Source organism: Anastrepha obliqua, chromosome 6 (genome assembly GCF_027943255.1).
Source record: "Anastrepha obliqua isolate idAnaObli1 chromosome 6, idAnaObli1_1.0, whole genome shotgun sequence".
In the NCBI taxonomy this organism is placed as follows: Eukaryota; Metazoa; Arthropoda; class Insecta; order Diptera; family Tephritidae; genus Anastrepha; species Anastrepha obliqua.
In genome coordinates, this window is record NC_072897.1 from 66,312,918 (window position 1) to 66,336,395 (window position 23,478).

The 23,478-nt window shown below is 34.6% G+C and overlaps 1 protein-coding gene across 13 annotated transcripts in view; it reads left to right on the forward strand.

The window, feature by feature from the left end:
- The window catches only part of LOC129250836 (twitchin), a 241,501-nt gene that overhangs the window by 149,956 nt on the left and 68,067 nt on the right, over positions 1 to 23,478 (forward strand). For 9 of the 13 annotated variants that reach the window (XM_054890420.1, XM_054890419.1, XM_054890423.1 and 6 more), the window contains 4 exons: positions 10,366 to 10,536; positions 11,383 to 11,418; positions 18,324 to 18,356; positions 21,393 to 21,434. In XM_054890420.1, the coding sequence (XP_054746395.1) occupies positions 10,366 to 10,536; positions 11,383 to 11,418; positions 18,324 to 18,356; positions 21,393 to 21,434 (282 nt within the window). The remainder of the gene's footprint in view (positions 1 to 10,365; positions 10,537 to 11,382; positions 11,419 to 18,323; positions 18,357 to 21,392; positions 21,435 to 23,478) is intronic. The other 4 variants (XM_054890422.1, XM_054890421.1, XM_054890424.1 and 1 more) reach the window with 4 other exon arrangements.

Genomic DNA, 23,478 nt, shown 5'->3' on the forward strand with positions numbered 1-23,478 from the left:
CATTGCGCACTGAAGGGTTGAAGTCGGGATCGCCTCAATTATTGATGTGATGGACTGCTTCAATTCAGTCAAATTACTTGGTTTTGCTTTATACACCTCTTGTTTGAGATAACCCCATAAAAAAAAATCTGGTGCAGTGAGGTCAGGTGACCTTGGGGGCCAGCGGAAAGTGGAATTTCTGGATATCAATTTATTTCTAAATTTTCGTTGGAGCTCCTCCATAACCGGTCTGGCTATATGTGCAGTTGCTCCATCTTGCTGGAACCAAATGCTGTTAAAAGGGATACGTCTTCGCCGCAGTTCTGGATAAAAAAACTCCTTCAACATGTTTAAATAACGGTCCCCATTTACAGTCGCTGTTACACCGTTTTCTTCGAAGAAGTATGGCCCGACAATGCACCTTGATGAAACTGCGCACCACACTGTGACTCGTTCTGGGTGCAGTTCCATCTCATGGAGTATTTGCGGATTTGATTGACTCCATATACGGCAATTTTGCTTGTTTACATTGCCGTTTAGATCAAAATGGGCCTCATCAGACATAAACAAGCAATTTATGAAGTTGTTGTCTTCTTCGGCCATTTCAATAATTTTTTGGCAAAATTCCAGGCGAATAGGCAAATCCAGAGGGTTTAATTTGCTTGTGATTTGAACTTTGTACGGAAACAAGTTTAAGTCATCATGAACTATCCGCTGCAATGACCGTCTGCTAACTCCAATTTGCGCCGACAAGTTACGAGTCGAAACTCTTGGATTTGCCTGAATTGACGATGCTACAGCCGCGATTGTGGCTTCGACCCGAACATGGGGATCTCGATGGTACCGTCTGCGTGCGATGCTTCCAGATTCAGCAAACATGTTCACCAGCCTCATAATGGTCCATCTGCTCGGGGGAGTGCCGCCAAACTCCCGCCTAAATTCCCTTTGGACGGAAATGATGGACTGCAAAGCATGGTACCGCTGCACTATCCAAATCCTCTTTTCGGTATCCCAAGCCTCCATTTTTTGTAAATCTAAATACTAATCTCCAAAATAAAAAAAAAAGCCGATTACTCACACAGAAAAAAAGTTATTACGTTTTGTTTTTGTAGCACGATTCGTGCGCCACCCTGTAGATTAATAACTCATCAAGGATAAAGTCAACAAAAAAATTTTCGAGCGAGGTGGAAAAATTACAGAGCTGGCAGAAATGATGTCTGAACAGGATATTGAAATTTTTTCTAAAATTTAAGTAAATTGGCGGGCACCACAATCAAAGAGATCTTAGCCTAGAGAAATCTGAAAAAGGAGATTATAGGGACTACCACTAAGCACCGAATAAGCATTGAGATGATAAGATGAAAATTATGAACAAATGGTTGAGGTGGAACAATGAAAACCAGCTAGTATGCGGCCAGGGAGATGTAAATAGAACTATAAAAATGTTGTATGAAGACACGCTTCAAAATGTAAACACAGATTATAATGTATTACTTAGTAAGAAAATTCAAAAACTTACGAGTCTATCATAGCAAAATAGTTAACAAAATAAAAAACAAAATAAAAGTATTATAACTGCAAATGATTCGAAATTTTCAGAAGATTAGAGTAGATGTGATAAATAACATTACTTTTATTCCCTTGTATATAAGAGGAGCAGCTTGTTATTAAGAAACAGAGGTAGTGAAGGAATATTTCAAGGAATATCCAGAGAAAATTGCAGTTGGTCTGCCGACTTAAATGTCAGAATTTTAAATACACAACAAGAGATCGAAGATATGCACACAACCACTTTCAAAGCAGATGTCAGCAAAAGGGTCTCAAAAGAGGACGTACTAAATAATAAAGGAACAAAATCTTTGGAATTTCATAACGAAAGTATACAACATCATCTTCGAGACCGAAAAAATCGACGAATCATTACATATATAAAATAATAAATTTCTCAATCTTTAAAAAGTAAATGGAAACATAGCAAGTGCTTATCGCGGCATATCCTTTATGAACTGTATCGAAAAAGTATTAATGGGATTGATTAATGCAAGACTTACAACAAAAATAGAAACTGGATGACATATGTATGCAATCTTGCAGCTATAGTACATTTATGCATACATCGTGGATTTCGAAGTGGCCTTCGACAGAGTGCCCAGGAAAACATTAATTTATAAACTCCGACAGATGGGAATACCAAACAAAATAACAAACCTGATAGAAGATATATTTTGAATATGAGAACCGGAAGTATTTTAATCTATGATTAAATTGATTTATTATGGAAGATGGAAGTAAATTCAATGAAATCTGAGGTGATAGTCATTAGGAAAGGTAGTCAACTAGCCAAGGCTGAAAAAATTGTGGTACAAAGGCAAAGAAATAAAAATGGTGGCAGAATATAAATATCTTGGTGTCATTCTCACAGTCAAAATGGCGTTTGTTAAGCAAGTGCAAACTACAAATAATTCAGAAAAAGCTAGCATTGGAGCATGGAGCAATTTCTTAGCTAAACCAAACATTTCATACAAAGCAAAATGGAGCTGTTTCAAGTTGTGTATAGAAACATACAAACATACACACCTCAAATCTGGGGTGATACGCTATTTGAAGAAGTAAATAAACTTCAGCGTCATTTTATTAAAAGAATTTTCAAATTACCTGACTTAACCCCGAATTACGCAAGAACGCTAGAAGCTAATGTGAAAGATAGGTACTTATATTCCCTAGAACGACGCATAAAATACTTTTGGAAAACTACTTATGAATACATCAGCAGTAGCCTCCTGCACAAATTAACACAATACATTTTACGAAAAAACGTCTTTTGGCACAAACAACTTAACAACTTAGGTATGAAGTTCGGCTTTAAGCTTGAAGAAAATACAACGGCTATGGACTGGCAAGATGGCTGTATCCAGCTTTTATCAAAAATGAAATAACAAAATTTAAACATAGCTAAAGAAAAAGCAAGCACGGCGCGAATTTTAAATACTTAGATTATGCAAAAGGAGGATCATATTTTAAAGAAGATACGCGGCTAGCTGACATCTCAACAATATATAAAGCAAGATGTCGTTTGCTAAAACTAAATGCAATAGCCTATGGTAACGCGGTGAAAATTTTAACCCTATACAGCTTAAACGAAGAAGAACACATGTATCACTTCTTAGGAAAATACCCTGAACTGAAGGAAATTAGAAAGATACATACTTAAGTAATATATACATATATTAAATGACCAAAATTGGAGAACCCTGACTGGTTTTAAATACTCAGCCTTACATACGCAGTTCTATTCCCGCGTCGCTAACTTATGTTTATTTATACCACTTGCTTCATCTATTCCAGGGCTTCTTAAACTTTTTTATATAGCGACCCCCTTCAAGCTTAGGAAATTTTAAACGACCCCCTCGTCCATATAATGAAATATATATTAACCGTAGATGTAGATGTAATATCGCACTATTTTTCAATGTAAATAAAATAAGGATTAATGATTACGTACCCATTCATTTCACATATATATAATTGGAAACGTTGACAGGATATCGGTCGTAATAAAACACAATAAATAGAATGACATAAAACTATATATATATTTATTCAATAGAAAAAATAAACTGGCTGAAGTCCCAAAAATTTTCGGTTATGCAGTGGCCAGCACAAAGCCCGCACATGAACCCCATTGAGAATTTGTGGATTCTCGTAAAACAAAAGCTCGTACACTATAAAAACCCGCCAAAAGGGATGAATGAGGTCTGGGAGCGAGTCCAGGATGTGTGGTACTCCATTTCGCCACAAACTGTGGCTAAATATACAGAAAGTATGCCAAACCGTATAAAGGCATTAAAAAAATTGAAGGGCTTTGGACGAAATATTAAAATAATTTGTTTTTTGTACTTTTTTTTATAAATAAATAAGCGGTGCATAATTGGAACATTTGTGTTTTTATTTTCAGCTCTTCCAATGAGTAGTTGTTGTTGTTAGATTTTAACCGTTATGGGCTCATTTGAAAGCTTACACACTAATTATATAATACATGTACAATTGGATTCAAATAAACAAGCTTGTTTGCGTAGATATGGTACTGAACGTAACTTATGTTATTTATGTTCCATTTTTGCACCTCACTGTATCGATCTATTCGCCACTTGCTAACGCTTGGCGAAAAGAAGAAGCCTAATATCGATAACGCGTGGCGCTCGCGCAGCGGTTGCCAACATGCCTTTGAATCGCACTCCCGAGGCAAACAGCATTGCAGCACAGAGTAGTAAGAGAAGAAACTCTGAGCTATCACCAGACGTCGCGCATAATGTTCCGCACATAATATTCAAGGATATAATGATTGCTATACATAGACTACTGAGACTAATGTTAGTGATAAACTTGAGCACCTAGCTTCCAAAAAATATACAGATGAGCTCAAAGAGTCGTGTGCCACACCACAGAAACGAAATAGTTTTAAAAGGTTTAGGGAAAGATCCAATACCCACAGAAATAATTCAAAAAATGTGTAAGCAGCATATGAATTTGCAACATGGTGTTATCCGGGATGCTGAACGAATCGAAAAGGTTATCATAGTAGCAGAAGTGGAAACAGCATATATGGCAACTGAAAATTTGTAAAACTCGAAAACGCTAAAGGACACCAATATTTTCATCGAAAAGGATCTAAGCTTAGAGAAAGAGGAAAACAAAATGGCACTGTTACAATTAAACAAGGATTTACCATCTTTAAATTTGCTCCATAAAATCGTTGTCAAAGGTGATAGTATCTGTATTGGCAACCAGTGGACGGCCTTTATATCGTCATATCTCTTACATGTAAAAATCAACCTGCTGAAAAAATACTAGCATCAAATTTTGGTAGCGACTTTGCAAAAAGTAATTTGAATCGAAATTTTCTTTTAGAAAAGGTTATTAAAACAAAAAACTAAGAAATTACGGTAACGTCGGTCTGAGTTTGTTTTCGCCCTATGCTCTGATTAAGAGCGGAATTTCTTCATATAACTAAATAAATAATTTCATGTACAAACTATTTATTGTTAATTTGGTAATTGGTTTGGTTAATTAAGATATCAACTTATAATTTAAATGTGAAAAGCAACAGTGACATACGAATAGAAAGTACACCCTAAAATAACTATGAATTAAAACTTTTGACATATCACGTTCATGGTCAAAGTAATAAAACTTTATTTAATGACTTCCTTGATTATGTTACCTCCTTTGAAATATTTATTTTATTAGAAACAAACACTCACATACATACCTATCTATATATATATATAATATATATATATGTATATTAGGGTGGCAGTTATTTTGCAAGATTATTTTTTTATTGGTGCTACCCCCCAGATTGGTTCCTTTATATATAAAAATGGTGGAAAAAAAGTTTGGAGTAAATATGGTAAGTGGAAAGTGTGCCTCCGGGCCTTCAAAGTTTAAAAAACCCGAAAATTCGTGGCATAACTACTAGTAAGTAAAGTAAAGAAGCCGAACACTTAGTTTATCACACTACAATGATAATTCAAATTATTACGCTTAAAAAAATATATATTCAATGCAGAATCTACCAAGTCGTTCGACCCTTGCTTTTTGACAACTCTGTCAAAAATGTTCCATTTTTCTTCAATTTCTGAATTACAAAAACAAAACGGAAGTTAAAATATGTGAGATAACTTATCAACTGATCACATTTTGAAATTCGAAATGAAAATAAATTCCTTCAAACAGATTTCCGCGCATAAAAAATTGGGTTCGCGTTTTGACTAACGTACACATCGTGTCCTGGATAATATCAATATCATCATCTAGTAAAACTAGTACTAGTATCAAATAAAGTAGACGAGCATTTCGTTTCTGAAATAGCATCGGTAATTCAAATTTTTATGGCTAAAAAAGTTTTGTATTAAAGTTTTTAAAAAAAATCATTAGTTGCGTACATCATTTGAAGTGAAGACATTCGGTAGTACAATGTCGCGACCTCTATTACGAGAAAAAGTTTATCTGCTCGGGTATTATTCAAATGAAATTTTTGGAAACAAACTTCGATCTGTAAAACAAACGTTACAAGTTTTTTTTTTTTCAATTTACGGGTGTGTGAGTTAACAATACGAGGCAGTGCTTCACTAGCTGCGCGGGAAGTGATGATATATTGGGAGAAAGCCCGAATTCCGAAGCAAGAACTAAAGAACAGTATACCAAAGTTAGAAGGTCTCTATCAGCAGTTGCGGCAACTTCAAAAGCATGCTGCAAGAACGTCGATGGATCATAAGAAAAAATAAAAAGATTTCGTTGAAAAACTCGAGGATCTCTTCGATATTGCACACGCCAATGCATTGAATATCATATCCAATGAAGAAGATAAGCAGTTCTTAAACAATCAGCGGATGAAAGGACGCCCGGGGTTTATGTATGGAATTGATTACCAGCTAAGTGCGAAAGAGGCTCGAGTTTCTGAGAGAAAAGAACGAAGCAATAATGAAGTTCTTCAATTGAGTAAGTATTTATCTTCATCTTCTCCAACTACCTATTTAACATGAATATTTATGTATATCGAACTAAATCGTACTTATATTGTTAATATTATTTCTAGCTCAATCTGATATACTGATGACGTCGAGTTCAAGCAGCGGAGAAGATTTAGAAGCGCGTGCTTCAGAGGAAATTCCGCAATGCTCAAAACATTTGTCTGTACCAGTAAAACAAAAAAGAGGACGACAAAAAATAATAACTCCTAAGCTTGCTGCTGCTTTGGATAAGTGCAAGATCAGTGACAAGAATGCAGTTCATATTCTTATAGCTACACTTGAAGCCCTTGGTCAAGATGTGGAGATTTTTGCGATCAACAGGTGGTCTATTAACAATTCTCGTGAGAAACTCCGCGAAAAGAAAGCTACCGAAATCAAAAATATCTTTAAGGATAAGGAATCGCCTGCCGCTACGACACATTGGGATAGTAAATTACTGCTATCACTAACAGGTAAAGAGACAGTAGACCGACTTCCTGTTATTTTTTCAAATTGCGGTGCTGATCAACTTCTTGGTGTACCTGCATTGCAATCAGGAAGTGGAAAAGAACAGGCAACAGCTGTTTGCGGGAATGCGGCCTTCAGGACTACGTAAAAGCATTGGTTTTTGACACTACTGCCTCTAATACGGGCGCTTTTAATGGTGCGTGTGTTTTGATTGAAAGCTTTCTAGAAAAAGATCTCTTATATTTGCCTTGCCGCCATCACATATACGAAATCATTTTAAAAGCCGTTTTCGAGGAGAAGATGGAGAAACTGATTGGCCTAAAATAAATGTAAATAATTTTAAAACCGGAATCGTGAATAAGAAGATCAGAAAACATTTGGATCCGGTCGATGTTTCCCGAGTTCTTGATTTTATACGAAGCACGTTGCAAGAACAACAACCGAGAGAGGATTATCGAGAATTTTTACAATTGGCTACTATTTTTCTTGGCGAAATACCATCTCGTGGAGTATCCTTCCGTGCTCCAGGAGCTACCCATCATGCAAGGTGGATGGCTAAGGCTATTTATTGCTTTAAGATATTCATGTTTCGCGATGAATTTAAATTATCACGTGAGGAAAATGCAATTTGTGATATTTGCATTTTCCTTATCAGTATATATATCGAAGCGTGGTTTTGTGCACCTTCTGCAGCCAAAGCACCATTTTTGGATTTCAGTGTTCTTTCCAAAATTTATAAATACCGGACAGTTCACGTAGACATCTCTCGTGTGGCTTTACAAAAAATCAAAAATCATTTGTGGTATTTATCACCTGAATCCATCGCCTTGGCCTTCTTTGACCCAAATGTGACGGCAGAATCAAAAATTAAAATGTTAAAGGCGTTGAATCGTGAAACTGATGCTGAATGTGAAAAAAGTATTAAAAGAATAACCGTGGAAACAAGCCAAGTTCCTGAATTATTAAACCAAGGACTTGAACAATTTGTCTCCAACAAAACAAAACAAGATTTAACATAAATGACGAATTCCTATGCACAGATCCTGCCCGATGGCACAAACATGAAGATTTCGTCCAAGCTTTAAAAGTAGTTAATAAACTTAAAGTAACAAATGATACGGCGGAGAGAGGTGCTAAACTAGTAGAGGATTTTAATAAGTTATATACAAAAAACGAGCGACAAATGCAGTACGTGCTCCAAGTTGTAAGTGACTATCGACAGCAGTTCCCAGACAGCAATAAACAAACTAAATCTAAAAATAAAGATTTTTAATTCATTTTTATTTTATTTTCTTCAATGAGTTATTTCTTTTTTTTATTTTTTTTTTATGAATGAAGTAAGCGTCATATGGATAATACTGTATGGATAATAATTTCCTTCTTCAATATATATATGTATAATTTAATATACTTTACCAATTAAATTCTTTTACTACTTATTTACGCTGTATATATACTCATGTAAAATAAAAAACACACGTTTAATGAAATTAAATTTTTTTGTCATTTTGGGGTAAATTTTGCATATTGAAAGGCTCGGGGGCACACCTTTCCCCTATCCGATTGGCAGAGAGGTCATTTTTATATAGAATAGAACCAAGCTGGAGGGTAGCCCGCGAAAAAATATTGTATTTAAAGAAACAGGTCAAATAACTGCCACGCTAATATATATATATATATGAATATATCTAGCTCCGAGCTCCTCCTACAATTTGTGGCGTTCGTCTTGTTGTTGTTCCACAAATGGAAGGACCTACAGTTTTAAGTCGACTCCGAGCGACATAAATATTGTATGAGAAGCTTCTTCATGACAGAAATACACTCGGAGGTTTGCCATTTCTTTGTTTTACTTTTACACTACGACCGAAATCGGACAATTCTGTTAGACAGCATCAGAATTTACCTGTAGTTGGGATAGTTCACCAGTAGAATTGTATAATCGATGTCTTATAAATGAATTGAACAAAAAGAAAGCGAACGATGAGATCAAACTTGGCGAAGATTACAAATTCAACAGCAGTGCGAAAGCAAACTTCTAAAAAACTATTAAGGAAATTTCACAAAACAACTAATGCAGAACTCAAAGAAAAATATCTTAATGCAAACAAAATATACAAAGAAAAATGTGAAACGAGCAATAAGGAATATTATGAAGATCTAGAGCAAAGAATAAATGATATGAAAGATAGCGCAGAGTGGCGGGGCCTAGTCTGGACGAGACTAAACTCAGACACCAGATGCATTGATAAATATTTAATTATATATTATGCATCAATACCAATATCGGATGATAGCTTGGTTAAGTCGATCTATTCGACAGAAATCATCCAAATGCTTCAGAAAACAAAATCGGGAAAAGTTCCAGGCTTCGATAGGACCACATACAAATTCTTTATTAATGTAGATACAGAATTTATCGATGAGTCGTCTAAAGTCTACACTAAAATATATAATATAATGATGGGCACGCAGATGCTGCTTTTAAAACTAGTGTCATATTCACAATCTTTAAGAAAAGTAATAATGACTAAGTTTCGAACCACAAAGGTAAACATGAAAAACAGAACTGCATTACAATCATGACAGGCATACTAAACGAGCGACTCACAAATTGTTTAGAGTAGAAGATTAATCACAAAATGCCCAGCAGGTTTTCGGAAAAATTACTACACGGCGGACAACATTTACAACTTGACCTCAATCATTTATGTTAAATTTAAACAAAAAACAAAACCTTATGCACTTTTTGTAGACTTCAAAGCAGCTTTTGACACAGTCCCAAGATATCTTTTCATCGAAATTTTTTATAAAAATACAGACTCTGTGATCTGGACAGGCGAGGAAATGCCGGAAAAATTGAATAAATTGTTACGAGTGAGGCAGGCTTGTTTGATGTTGCCGTTACTCTTATTGATTTATCTGAATGATTTACTTGGCAGCTTAGGAGGTGGTATCATGATTTAGTTATGTTATCTGAAGATGTATGTATGGTAGATGAACTGCAAGAAATGATTTATAATCTTGAAAATTATTGTTGAGCTGTATTTCTTTAAAAGCATAATAACTTTACATAAGAAAAAGTTTCCACTGAGTAAATAATTTAAAATCCTCTTGCTTTCTAAATAGTAATAAAATTTGCGTAAATAGTTAAAACGGTCAACCGTAAGTAAAATTTAATGTTTACACGTATAATGACAAGTTTGTTTTTATAAGGACAATTTTTGTTTTTATAAGGAAAAGGTTCTGTAGCTTTGAAGAAAAATAGTTGTAGTCAAGCAAAAATGTTAATTTTCTTCCTATCATTACTTTTACTCATACCCTTAATGCTCTGTTATATTGTACGTAACTTTATATAGTATTCCCAATTACTATTAAATCATATAATATTAAAATTTTCATTTTAAAGGATGAAAAGCCAAAGGTGCCAAAAATACAGCCACCTGCACCGGGAGAACCACCCAAGATTGAAGTCGTAAGAGAAAAACGACCGTCACTTGCACCTGAACCTGCTAGTCGTCGAGGATCACTGGTGCCACCTGAAATGGGACGTCGCCCATCACTTATAATAAATGATGAGGTACGTAATCTTACAAGTTTGATACCAATATTTACACGCGAAAAAATTTGGCAGATACAATTTTTGTTTACGGCAATGAGCTTAAATGTTTTTGATAACTCCAAGAGTTAGCTGTCTTTTTAGTGTATGAGTCGATTTTATGACTTTTATTTCGAAACTATCTGATCACTCACATTTGAAGCAGTAAAGATATAGAAACACGGCTTATACTTTTTGTTTTTTTACAGAAACCAAAATACTTGTAGTAAATATATAACTAAGTTATAGGAGATATACCAATATATAGTGTATGTCTACATTTAGTACGATTAAAATAATTGTAATATATTGGATCAAAAGTAAAAGAAGGACATTTTATGGAAACATAAAAGTTCTGGTTTCCTTCAAATTATGGCAGAACGCTTATCAATTTTTGTTATGTTTATAAATTTTTTGCTATGTTTACTATGTATGAGTGCTTTTAGTTGTTATATCCCGTTACCCGTATTTATATTGAATTTTGTTCACGCCCAATATTTTATACCACCACACTTATAAGGTATGAGTTTATTTTACCGATTTAAATGCAAGTGTAATTTCTGTTATGATACTCAACAACCACATCTTTTGCTTTTATTTGTTTACTCGAATCCAACAACACCTAAAATCACCATTACTTCCTCAAATATTTGCAACATCATGAAACAATTACAAAACAATATACTTATCGCCTACCAAAACACGTTGCCATACATTCGTCACACTTAATACACAAAATTTACCTCAACCTGCCACCAACACCACCACATATTACGTGAAACATATCGCATATGAAAATTCGGGCCACAATCTTCATCTGTTCTTTAGAAGAAACTGCGACCCGGTGAAGTGGCGGATAATAGGGTAAGCATCAAGCATATATTCACGACTCCACTAACTATTGTAATAAGTATTGGTATAAAATATATTTTTTCCTTTTATTTTATACATCTGTGCATTGACATTGAGTATGTTGTATAATAATTTGGACAGAAGTTATATACAAGTTCATAAAATACATAACACAACCAAAGAAAAAATACAATTGTATATATGTAAAATTATACATACGTACATATACTAAACAGTGAGTTTACTTAGTACTTGAAATATGTATATTTTATTTGTAAGTATGCAAATGAAACATAAGGGAGAAGTTATTCGTTTTATTCCAAATAAACATAAATATGCATATATAGGTATGTACATACATATAGTATTGCAATTGCAATATAACCTGAGCAACTTTTTCCTATCAATAAATAGTCAATACCGGTTATATCAACTCTAGTAGGACATTCTGAGTTGTTGCTTTTTACGTACATAGTTCGCTAAACTTCCTTTTGTTTTTTTAGGACGGGTGCAAAGGAATACAGCTATTAATTAGTGTATTTTGATTGCCTTTTCGCTCATAATATTCATCTAGTATTAAGAATGCACACATAGCAGAAAATTCAGCAAATTTAAACTGAATTGCAAATGTACTCGTCAATTTCTTATGAATTGAAATATCATATTCAAACCTTTACTTTATTTATGTGATTACTAGATTGTTCAATAAGTTTTACAGTTCGATAAGAAAAACCCAATTCTATGGTTTGAACTGCACTTTTATATTCAGTATAGTCTCCCGGAGCATCAAAACTCTTGTTCCAACGAGATTCCTATTTATGAATTCCATCCCTGACCTCTCTTATCGAACCGCAAAACTTAATGAACAACCTTGTACAAATAAAAGCTGAAATTGAAATATCTGTAGTAAACAAGTTTACATAGGAACAAGCTGACATTAGAAAAATGTGCAACAACTTTCCATTTTTTTTACTTTTTTGAATTGCACGCCATGCAAACTTGATGATTCTTACGAGATTCATTTATTCACATTCACACAGTTTCATTTATTTACATTCACACATTCTACAATGGAGATGGGTTATACGGATTGGGCTATATACAGATTTTAAAAGGTAAGTATGAAAGCTGCAAAGTAGGCAGAGATTAGGGCTGGGAGAGTAATTTTGGTTCCAGCGAGACAACGACCCAAAACATGAAGAGCATAATGCGAAGGTATGGTTGTTATGGTATACCTATAATGTAGAAAATCTGTTGCGAACAACTCCCAAATCGACATACCTTAACCAATTGAACATATACATATATGTGAGACTTACTCTTATGTTGAATCCGAAAACATACCATAACTTCAAAAAGTATGACATGGGCCATATTATAGAAGAAATGGACAAAAATTACAATGGGATAATGCGCATATTTTTCAAATATTGACGGATATACTAGAAACCAGCTGGTGTCTCGACTTTTTCCAAAAATTTGTAGTAAACGTACTAGCACTTCCTGGTATATTTTACGTTTAAAAACTTGATCACATTTACTTCAAAAAGTTTCGTCCGGATACCTCAATTTTCAGCATGCGTAAATTGAAAAAAAAAAGAAAATATAATGGAGATCTACTTATACATACTATGTATCCCATATTAAAGTTGTTCAGGTTTTACACAATACTGTATGTACGAATATAAGCAATAAACGGAATAAACGTATGTATCTTGAATATAAGTTGTCATAATAAAATATTTCGTTACTATTTAAAAATAATTTATATACAAAAACCAAAAGAATTATATGAAAAATAAACGAAGATAATACAGATTGAAAGAAAATATAATAAAATATGTACGATAATTTAATAAACAAATAACATAAAATAAAATGAAACGCTCCATGGGTTAATTTATATAATGGTTTTGCCATATTATATCTAAAACATATGTATGTATTCTCAGTACTACGAAATTTAGCTTTTTATTATATTATAAAATTATTATTATATTATTATGCGTAACAGTTATCATCAGGGTTTCCCTCTTTTATATTTCATCATATATATATTATATATGTATATATGTAAGTATATACAGATCTATCATCATAAATTAACATAGCTTCATGACGTTTAAGTGACACATGGTCCTGAGCTGAATAAAAATTCCACATGCAAAGCAACAGCGGCGATTGGAAAATACAGTTTTCTAAATCCGTATATTTCTTATATGTAACTTATATTCGACGGCAAAGTAAGCTTCGCTGAAGATTTAGTAGGAGTATATGTATGTATATACGTGCACATACATACATAGTTCTCCTTGATTGGCGCGATTACCGCGAGTTTAACAAAGCCAATGAAGCCGCTTGCCGCTATCAACGTGCAAAAGGAAAAAAAATCCTACGGCATTGGCATTGTGTTTGTATTTCCTCACATACAATTTTTATGTTCCTATTTAAATCCCTTTGACTCATTTCAATAAATATAGTATATCATTTAGCTGTAATAAAGTTTTTATTTATTTTTAATATTTTTGGTGAAATAACAAGCTCTGTACGTTTTTTTACTTTATATTGACGCTTAAATTAACATAGCTATAATTATCCTGACCCAAACGGTTCTAAAACGTTTTATGACTAATCTTCAAATCCTTGGCAAGTTTGGAAATTGAATGGCGTGGAGTCTCTAGGACCTTATGAGTCCTCCGTCTATTGTATTGGGGCTTCAGGATTTTTGAAATAGCACATGAAGAAATGGAGCTCCATCTTTTCTGCGCTTTCTTAGAAATAAGTTGTGCAATTCCCCCTTTAACAACAGTCAGGGGGATGTCGATGAAAGGGTAGGAGGTCTCTGAGACCAATCCAACTCCCTTGCTAGCAAGCCCATCTGTAAATTCACTTCCTTCTATGTTCCTATGTCCTGGAACCCAGATCAGAGAAATGTTTCCTGCACGTTCAAGAGATTTGATCTCCTCCTTACAAGAGTTGGCTAGTGACCATGTTACCATGGCATCGTCAGAGCCTTGATCGCGGCTTGAATATAGGAAAAAATGTTAATGCCTCCTTCGCTCCCTAGTTGCTTAAGTATTTTGCATGCTTGCAGGATCACAAAGACTTCAAGATGAAAATCACTATCAGTTTTCGGCATTTTTAAGGGAAATAGATAAATTCACTGATTTGGAGAAAACCCCTGCTCCAACTTCCGATTCCATCTTGGAGCCGTCAGTGAAGACAGAGGTACCAGCTTCGGGGCAGATTTTTCCTTCATTCAAATCCTGCCTACTTGAAAAAATTGCCCTGAAAAATTTGCGAATAAATATATATATCCGAAGTGGAGTTAAATATGGTGTTAACAGCTCAAAAATGCTACCATGTCTCTCGAGAGATTGTCTTCAGAGGCCAACTTCCTTTAACCCATCCCAGTTTAGTGATATTATAGCCCTTCCGAAGGGCTTCCCACCAAACCAGCATCCATAAGTTAAAATTGGCAGAAACACTACGTTGTACATCCAAAGAACGGCCAGTGGCTTGAATCTTTACTCGATTTTCAATTTGTAGCTTCCAACGGAGTTTGGAATCAAGTATCACTCCAAGATACCTAACTTCCGATGAAAGCGGGAGAACGTGGCTGTTTAATTTGAGAAGTCTAAAGTGTGGAGGTCTCTATTTTCTGGTAAATAGCACCAGCACCGTTTTGTCAGAGTTAACGCGGAGGCCATTGACTGAGTACAGCCAAAATCTCAGCCATGACTAGGGGAACGGTCCCGATGACTTTAGGACACCGTCATCGGCGATTGCTACTACCTTAACACCACCCTTATTTAACATTGTCAAAACCTCATCAATAGCAACTAGTCAAAGGAGAGACATAAGGGCACCACCCTGCGGCTTCCCCCCAGAACGAATCTAGTAGCTTTAGACCCTCCTGTCACCGCAATAATTTCCCTGCAGCCAAGCAGTCACGAGATCTAGATACAGATAGGTCTTTCCACCTCTAGTCTTTATAACGCAGTGACAATTAACTCCGCCTTAACGTTATCAAAAGCACCCTCTATATCTATGAAGACTGCCAAAGTGGTAATAGAAGTGGAGATGGCATGTAGTGATTAAGGAATCTCTAAATAGAAGTCTCTAAAAGATACATTCGTTCGTGAATAACAATAAAAACTAAAAGTAATACAATAATGAAATGGAAATGATATCAAATTATTACGCCAGCAATCAGATGGTTCTCTCCAATTCACTTTGAGGGGGGATAACGATTCGCGAAATTCACCATCTTCTGTATTCTCTTAACCGTGACAGAAATATACATTTCTTACCGAAAATACATGCATGCAGGTCCGCTGCGATAACGTTGGTTTCTCTCTTTTGATATCCTTGTATTTCTTTAACTAAAATTCAAATTAACCAAATATAACTTATACTAATGATTTTCAATCAATCAAAAGATTATTTTTAACTATTTTAGGAAAAATATTTAAATTTTCTAAATTCATGTCACCACATACGCTTGTCACCTGCTTTCAAAATTTAACACACCGCACTTCGTTTTCATTAGTTTTTTTAGTTTCAATGTCACAAACCACAATTTTTCCACACCATTCACTGAGGAGGTTTTACAAACAAGTAATTTCTCTTCTAACGGTTTTCGGAAGGAACCACCTTAGGTATTCAATTCGCCTCGAGCAAAACCTGATAATCTATCATTCTTGCAGAAAGTGGCGACATCCGCAAATCGCCATACCGCTCTCAGGGAATTTGAATAATCAGGTTTTGAACTGACGTAATAGTTGAGCATTCGTTTTCATTTTATTATTATTTAGGCAAGGCATTATCGAACGAATTTATCGTACTCCGCCGTTTTCTCTTATTTTCCCAATTGATAAAGCACTACCAAAAATATTCGCACTGATGTCGTTATCTTGAAGATGATTTCACTAGAGGAACTATAAATATAACTATCAACCATTTACATGTACAGGGTGAACGATATGAAGTGTTACCTATTCAAAACACCATAACTTCTGTGAAATTAGTTTTTATTCATTTCAAAGACAAAATTGTTCAAAAATGACTATAATTTTAACATATATTCACTTCAGCTCGATATGACCACCTTTTGCCTTGACTATAGCCTTCAAACGGTAAAAAAATGAGTTGCATGCTGCACGAATGTGATCTTGAGGTATTTTGGCCCATTCTCGTATAATCGCTTTTTTCAGTGCATCCATACTGGCATATTTTTTAGTCCTCACCTTGCTCTCCAAAATAGACCAGATGGAATAGTCCATCGGATTTGCGTGTGGCGAATTCGAAAGCCATTGTGTGGACGAAATGAAGTGTGGAACATGATTTTTTAACCATTCTTGGTTCACACGAGCTTTATGATACGGTGCCTAGTCCTGTTGGAACTTCCATGGTCTATGACCGAAATGTTTGTGTGTCCACGGCCCTAAGCCACCTTCTAGAATATTTTACCGGTAACAAGTCGTACTCACTTTGACACCAGACTCGATAAAAACGATTGGAGAGCGTCCATCAGCGGTCACTGGGCCCAAACGATGGGAAATTATTTCGAGGGGCCATACGTAGGCTGAAATTCTCGTATGAGCGTTCGGTCAAGTAAACACGATCGTTTTGAGTATTTATGAACTGCTCAATTGGGAAATTTTTTTCATCAGAAAACACAATGTTAGGAAATTCGCCACGTTCGTGCAAGCGCAACAACGCCTTTGCTCTTTCGCACCGAATTTTGTTTTGGTGGTGTGAAAGATCGTGTGCTTTTTGGAACTTGTAAACCTTAACCTTGAGCTCATTTTTCAATATGCGTCGAATGCCGTTTTGCAATGCTACCAGTATCATTGTAACGTTTTATAGTGCGACTGAGCTCACGAACAATGGCTGGTTGTGATTTTCCAGCCAAATATAACGCAATCACACTATTACGTTTGAACTACATCACAGAAAAAAAATCAACAAAACTGAGACGCAAATGCTTTTGATTGCTTATAAACAATATATTGAACTGTCATTAGAACAATTTTGACGTTGATGTCATGAGCTGTTTTACAGATACAAGCAGTGTGAAGTTGGTAACACTTCATATCGTTCACCCTATATATTGTTTTTGCAATTGGGTTGTTTGAATATCAAAATTTCATTCGTAATGTAAACAAATAGATAGGACAATGACACAGAAGCAGTTCACTTTGACATTCCAACCAAGGAATCAAAAAAAAAATCAGTTACTATAGTAAACTTTACTTTGTGGAATTCGCCCCTGAACTTCCTCTTTGACCCCCAGAATGTTCTCTTCTGTTGATATCCCTACCCATTACTTTCAACTTTGAAGTTTAACTAAAGAAGTCTTTTTGAATAATAAAATATAAAAACAAAAACAATACCACATTTATGTGGTATCTATTAAAAATTTTTAACCACATTTTCAACCAAAACGTGATTCCGTTTCTGCATCGAAATCAAATGCTATGGAGGTTACTGATTTTTTTAATGTAGGTAGAAAAAGGATTCAAATTTATATTACATAATGTGTACATCCCACACTCATATGTACATATGTATATTGGATGACGTTATTAGTGACCATCTCTCTATTATATATGTGTGTACATATGTACGTATGAACGGATCACTAGATTTTATAGTTGCTTTATATGCAAATTTTTTATCCGGTACTGAATTATGTGCCACCGGAACTCAGCTACAGGTGTGTGGTGGTGCACGTTTTATCGTTATGTATAGTAAATATATTTGAACATACTGTACAACATTCCGGAAACTTGCATGTGAAGCAAGTTTAAATAAAATCTTAACACACATGACATACATACATACATATGTATAAGTGTACCTATGAATGCTTTAATTATAATTTTGTGTTTTTACACATAAACTAATTACAGTTGTTGAGGCCAGGCGAGGTTGGTGATGGACAGGTGAGCATATATAAATAGTTACAGTATGCGAACAATTTGTTTTTTTCTGATACAAAAAACAATACCAACAGACAAGTATTTATCAAATATAAAAATGCATGCGCACCCAGAGTTCGCCGCAGTAGAATTTTTTAAATGCTTCAACATTTAAACAGTTATGGGTTTGTTTTTAGTAGAGTACAGTATTAAATCTTTATTAATTTGGCTTTGCGCTCAGAAACACAAATTCACAATGAGTTTAAGTACCTTATACATAACCACTTACACACATATAACAGTACACAACCCAACAAACGCATTGTCGAGAGCGATGCGTACTGCTGTTATGGTCATTTATAGAATGGACATTTACATACATACATACGAATGTATGAACATAGGTATGGTCTGTAGAGACAAAAACTTGTCATCAAAGTTTATAAAGTGTTGCAAACTCCCATCTACAGAACAGACTTCGTCTGAACTGTTGATCAGATGAAGGGTGATATGTATATCGGACAATGGGCTTGTATACATGTTACATAACTCACATTCATACATACATATGTACTTACATTCATATATGTATACCTACTCACATTCATATACATACATATGTATATATTCACAACTATACACAAACACAACAAACAGACACTCTTAACTTAAAGAAAAAACAGGCATTTGTAAATTCATATATGTATATGCATACATACATATGTATGTACATACGTACATTTTCCTATACATCCTGTTTATAGGGCCTTACACTTTCAAATAACGATCGGAGCTCTTCATTTTCTGGTCCATAGTAACGCATTATGTTTGTATGATATGATGTTTCACAGTTTGCAAGCTAAGTTAGGACAAATGCACATTTATGTACTATGTATATACATATTTACATATATGCACATGCATACATATGCCTATAAGTACACGGATTTATTCACTACACCTGCTTAACTTATTAGTACTTACATGTCTGGGTTTGTTCATAAAAACAGTATTTCTGTGGAACTCTGCTGCAGTTTTGCCACTTGTGGTTGCTACTGCATAATTAACTTTGTACATACTTACATATGCACATATGTATAGCTTTGCTATTGCGATCGTACTGCGAAAATTTATTTAATATTTCCGAGAGCAAGCGCCATTTTCAACAACCTCATTGGTAGCATCACTCATTGGTAGCGGTACAAACGACATTTCAGGAATATTAATGAAATGCCTTGTACCATAAGCTTAGTCGAAATGTTGTTATTCCTCGTTTTTATTATCTTGCGAAGAGATTATTGTTCTTGTCATATTAATACGGTACATACGGTAGCGGTGGTTGCAGTTTTGCAAAAGTAATACATACATATGTATAGTGCAGTAATTTACCGAAGTATTGCCAACAGGTTGTATTAAATAGCTTTTAAGCACAACTACACATTTTTTAACGGACTCTTAACTTTCGTCATTTGTGCGGTGCAACTATTATACTGCGTTTACGAACGAACCCTTTACTTCGATATCATACTAATTATAAAGTGTATTTTGATAGAGTGCCCGCATCTGCAAATTGATTATATTTACCCGGGAAATATTTACATCAAAATATTTTATGTAGGCAAAAAGTAAGTTGAATTTATTTGTCAAACTTCGCGAGACTAAAATTTCGCTCCAGTTATTTTTTTCATGAGTTGGAAGCACTGTTAATAACATCTGGGCCAACTTTCATGTGAATGTCATTATCAGTAATATATTTACGCTTGTGTTTACCAAACGACCAAGAGTGCATTTTTCGATTTTTACAATGTCTGATTTGATTGAGCAGAGAAGTGCCATCAAATTTTATTTGAGGAATGAAATTTTGGCTGCGGAAACGTTTAGCACGTTGCAGAAAGCATTTGGTGATTCGACCATGTCGCAGAAAAATGTTTATAAGTGGTACAAAGACTTCAAAGAGGGTCGAGAACGTGTTGATGACTTAGAGCGCTCCGGACGACCATCGACGTCAACAGATGACCAACACGTCAATAAAGTGAAAGAGTTAGTGCTCAAAAATCGTCGGTTGACTGTTAAAGACCTTACTGATATGATCGGAATATCAGAAGGATCTGTGAAAACCATTTTGAAAGACCATTTGGGCCTACGAAAAGTCAAATCTCGTTTGGTACCGAAAACTCTCAATTTCTTGGAAAAAAGTGATTGAAACAACCGACCAATCAAGCGAATATCGTGCTAAAGGCGAGGCCAGACCGAAAAGAGCACGTCACAATAAGGTTCAAAAATAAAGGTCATGATGACAGTTTTTTTCGATTTTCGTGGTGTGGTGCACTAGGAATTCCTTCCACCTGGCCAAACTGTTAATAAGAAATATTATTTGAGCGTTATGCGTCGTTTACGTGAAGCAATTCGTCTAAAAAGACCAGAATTATGGGCCAACAACTCTTGGTTTTTACATCATAATGCACCGTCTCACACTGCACTCGTTCTTCGTGACCATTTCGCCAAAAATTCCACGCATATCGTTCCGCAACCACCGTATTCGCCTGATTTGGCTTCGTGTGACTTCTGGCTATTCCCAAAACTCAAGAGACCACTCCGGGGAACGCGTTTCGTGTCGATTGAGGAGATAAAAGCTGAATCGAAGAAGGTACTGATGGCTATACCGGAAATGGACTATTTGGCATGTTTCGGGGATTAGAAAAATCGTTGGCATAAGTGTATTTCATCGAGAGGGGATTATTTTGAAGGCGATGAAATTGATTTACAAGATATAAGAATTTGAAGAATTGATTTATAAGAATAAATAAAGATTTTTCATTTTACAACCAAATTCACCTTACTTTTTGCCTACAGTATACGTAGTAGTGGATATATTTGAATTCGAAAACCCAAAGAAAGGTATATACATACATATGTGGTTTTACGTTTCTTAAAATGAAGATTGCTGTGCTTCCACAATGAGAACCAATGAGTAAAAAGCAAAAATAAACATGATGAAATAATATGTTCGATTATTTTATGCAGAATAACTTATTAAATTTTTACACTATTTATCCATAGAAAAAAAATCAACGTCCTGGAGAAGTTGGTGATATGAAACAGGTTAAAAGAATTGTTCTATCTATATTTTTTCAAACGTTTTTCAAGTTACATAATAGTTAAAAGGCATTTAGTTTTATAGCAGCATTTTATTAAGTTTATTGTGTGTATGATAGTAAATAAAATAGATTTGTAAATAAATTATGTATAAAAATTGCTTACAGAAAACTGCCGATGGAAGTATAATTTAAATTTTAATAAACAACTCTCCATAAAACATAAATATATTTGTAAATAATGATGAAATGAATATTCCAATTAAATAGCAATAATAATAATTCGAGAACTGCATGGAAATGAAAAGATTCGAGCATGAGGGGTTGATTGTATCTACATTCACACACATATTGTTGCACTTTTTTTTTTGCATCTGGTTCAATTTATGATCCGTTCTGTTCATTTTGTTTTTAATCGCTAGTTTGCCAGAATGGCCGTTTGTAATATTGGGTTGGCAACTAAGCAATTCCGGTTTTTTTTTTAGAAAATCAAAGACAATTTTTTTATGGAACTTAATAACTTTATTCGGTAATGTATTGCCCATTTTGATCAATGACCTTTTGCGATCTTTCAGGCAGCATCATAAAACTTCTAATTTTTATTAGCAAAAAATTGAATCAGGTACTATTTGACATCATCATCATTATTGAAATTTTCACCATTCAAGGAGTTTTGTAAAGATCGAAACAATAAGTAATCAGATAGTGCAAGGTCACGACTATATTGTGGGTGTTGCAAAACATCCCAACCAAGCTCCAATAATTTTTGCCGAGTGGCCAAAAATGTGTGTGGCCTTGCATTGTCATCATAGGATACAATAATTTTTCGATTTGTCAATTCGGGACGCTTTTCTTCAACTGTATTGTTTAATTTCGTTAGTTGTTCAATGTATACATCAGAATTGATTGTTCGGTTGGGCGGTAAGAGTTCAACGTAGACAATTAGTTTGTAATCCCACCAAACTGATAACAAAACCTTCTTTTGATGAATATCAGCTTTTGATGTTGTTTGAGTTGGTTCACCTTTAGCTGGTTAACCGGTTCTTTAGCAAATCGCAGCTGTTAATGCGTTGCGTTGAATGCGTTTCTTTCAGTTCGTGAGGAACCCATGAATCAAGTTTTTGAACATAGCCAAGTTTTTTTACCATAAGTGATTTTCAATGCATGTGTGTGATACATGAAGCTTCTCTGCAATCTCACGTGTTATACTGTGACGATCTGAATCGATTATTGCTTTGATTATAGCGTCATGAACTTGATTGGACGACCAGTGCGTTTTTCATCTTTGAGTGAAAAATCATCAGAACGAAATTTGGCAAACCAATTTTGACACAGCCGTTCTTTTAAGGTTTCGTCACCAGCACATAACTTTTTATGAGCTTTTATGAGCAAAATATGACGAAAAAATTTCTTTTCATTTTCCATTTTGCAACGATCGCCAAACGAAAACTACGCAACCGATCAAAACATTTATTTTTACTGATTGACATCTGAATTACCAACTATCAAATAACAAAATATGTTTTACATTTGTACTACGTCTGCAAACCTAAAAATTCAACTGAATCCATCTATGAGTGAAATCCGCAATTACTTAGTTGCCCATCCAATAGCATAAAAAAACATGCAGTTATATGAAGTGAATTAAAAAAGCTTTTATTTCAGGGACAAGTTATATGTACAGTGTACTCCCTCTTAAGTGGGAATCCAATGGACTGACAAATTTGTCCGCTTGTGAAAAATGTCCGCTTACGAGAAAAATATAAAAAGAGTTCATAAAATTAAAAAAAAAAAATATTATACAAGATACTCAAATTGATTTAAAAAAGGTAATAATCTTAGCTTGGCGAGTTTTTCTTTTAATTTCAATATCTTGAAGATGCATTTGAAGATCCGTAAGCAGTTTAATACCTTTAAGGTCGTTGTGGCTTAGAGAAAAAATTTTAAATTCTTTATAGCTAAATAAGTCTCTTCATAGGAATGTTGTCAATCTCATTTTCTTGGGAAACAGTTAACACTTCAGTATTGATATTTATATACATATATCTAAA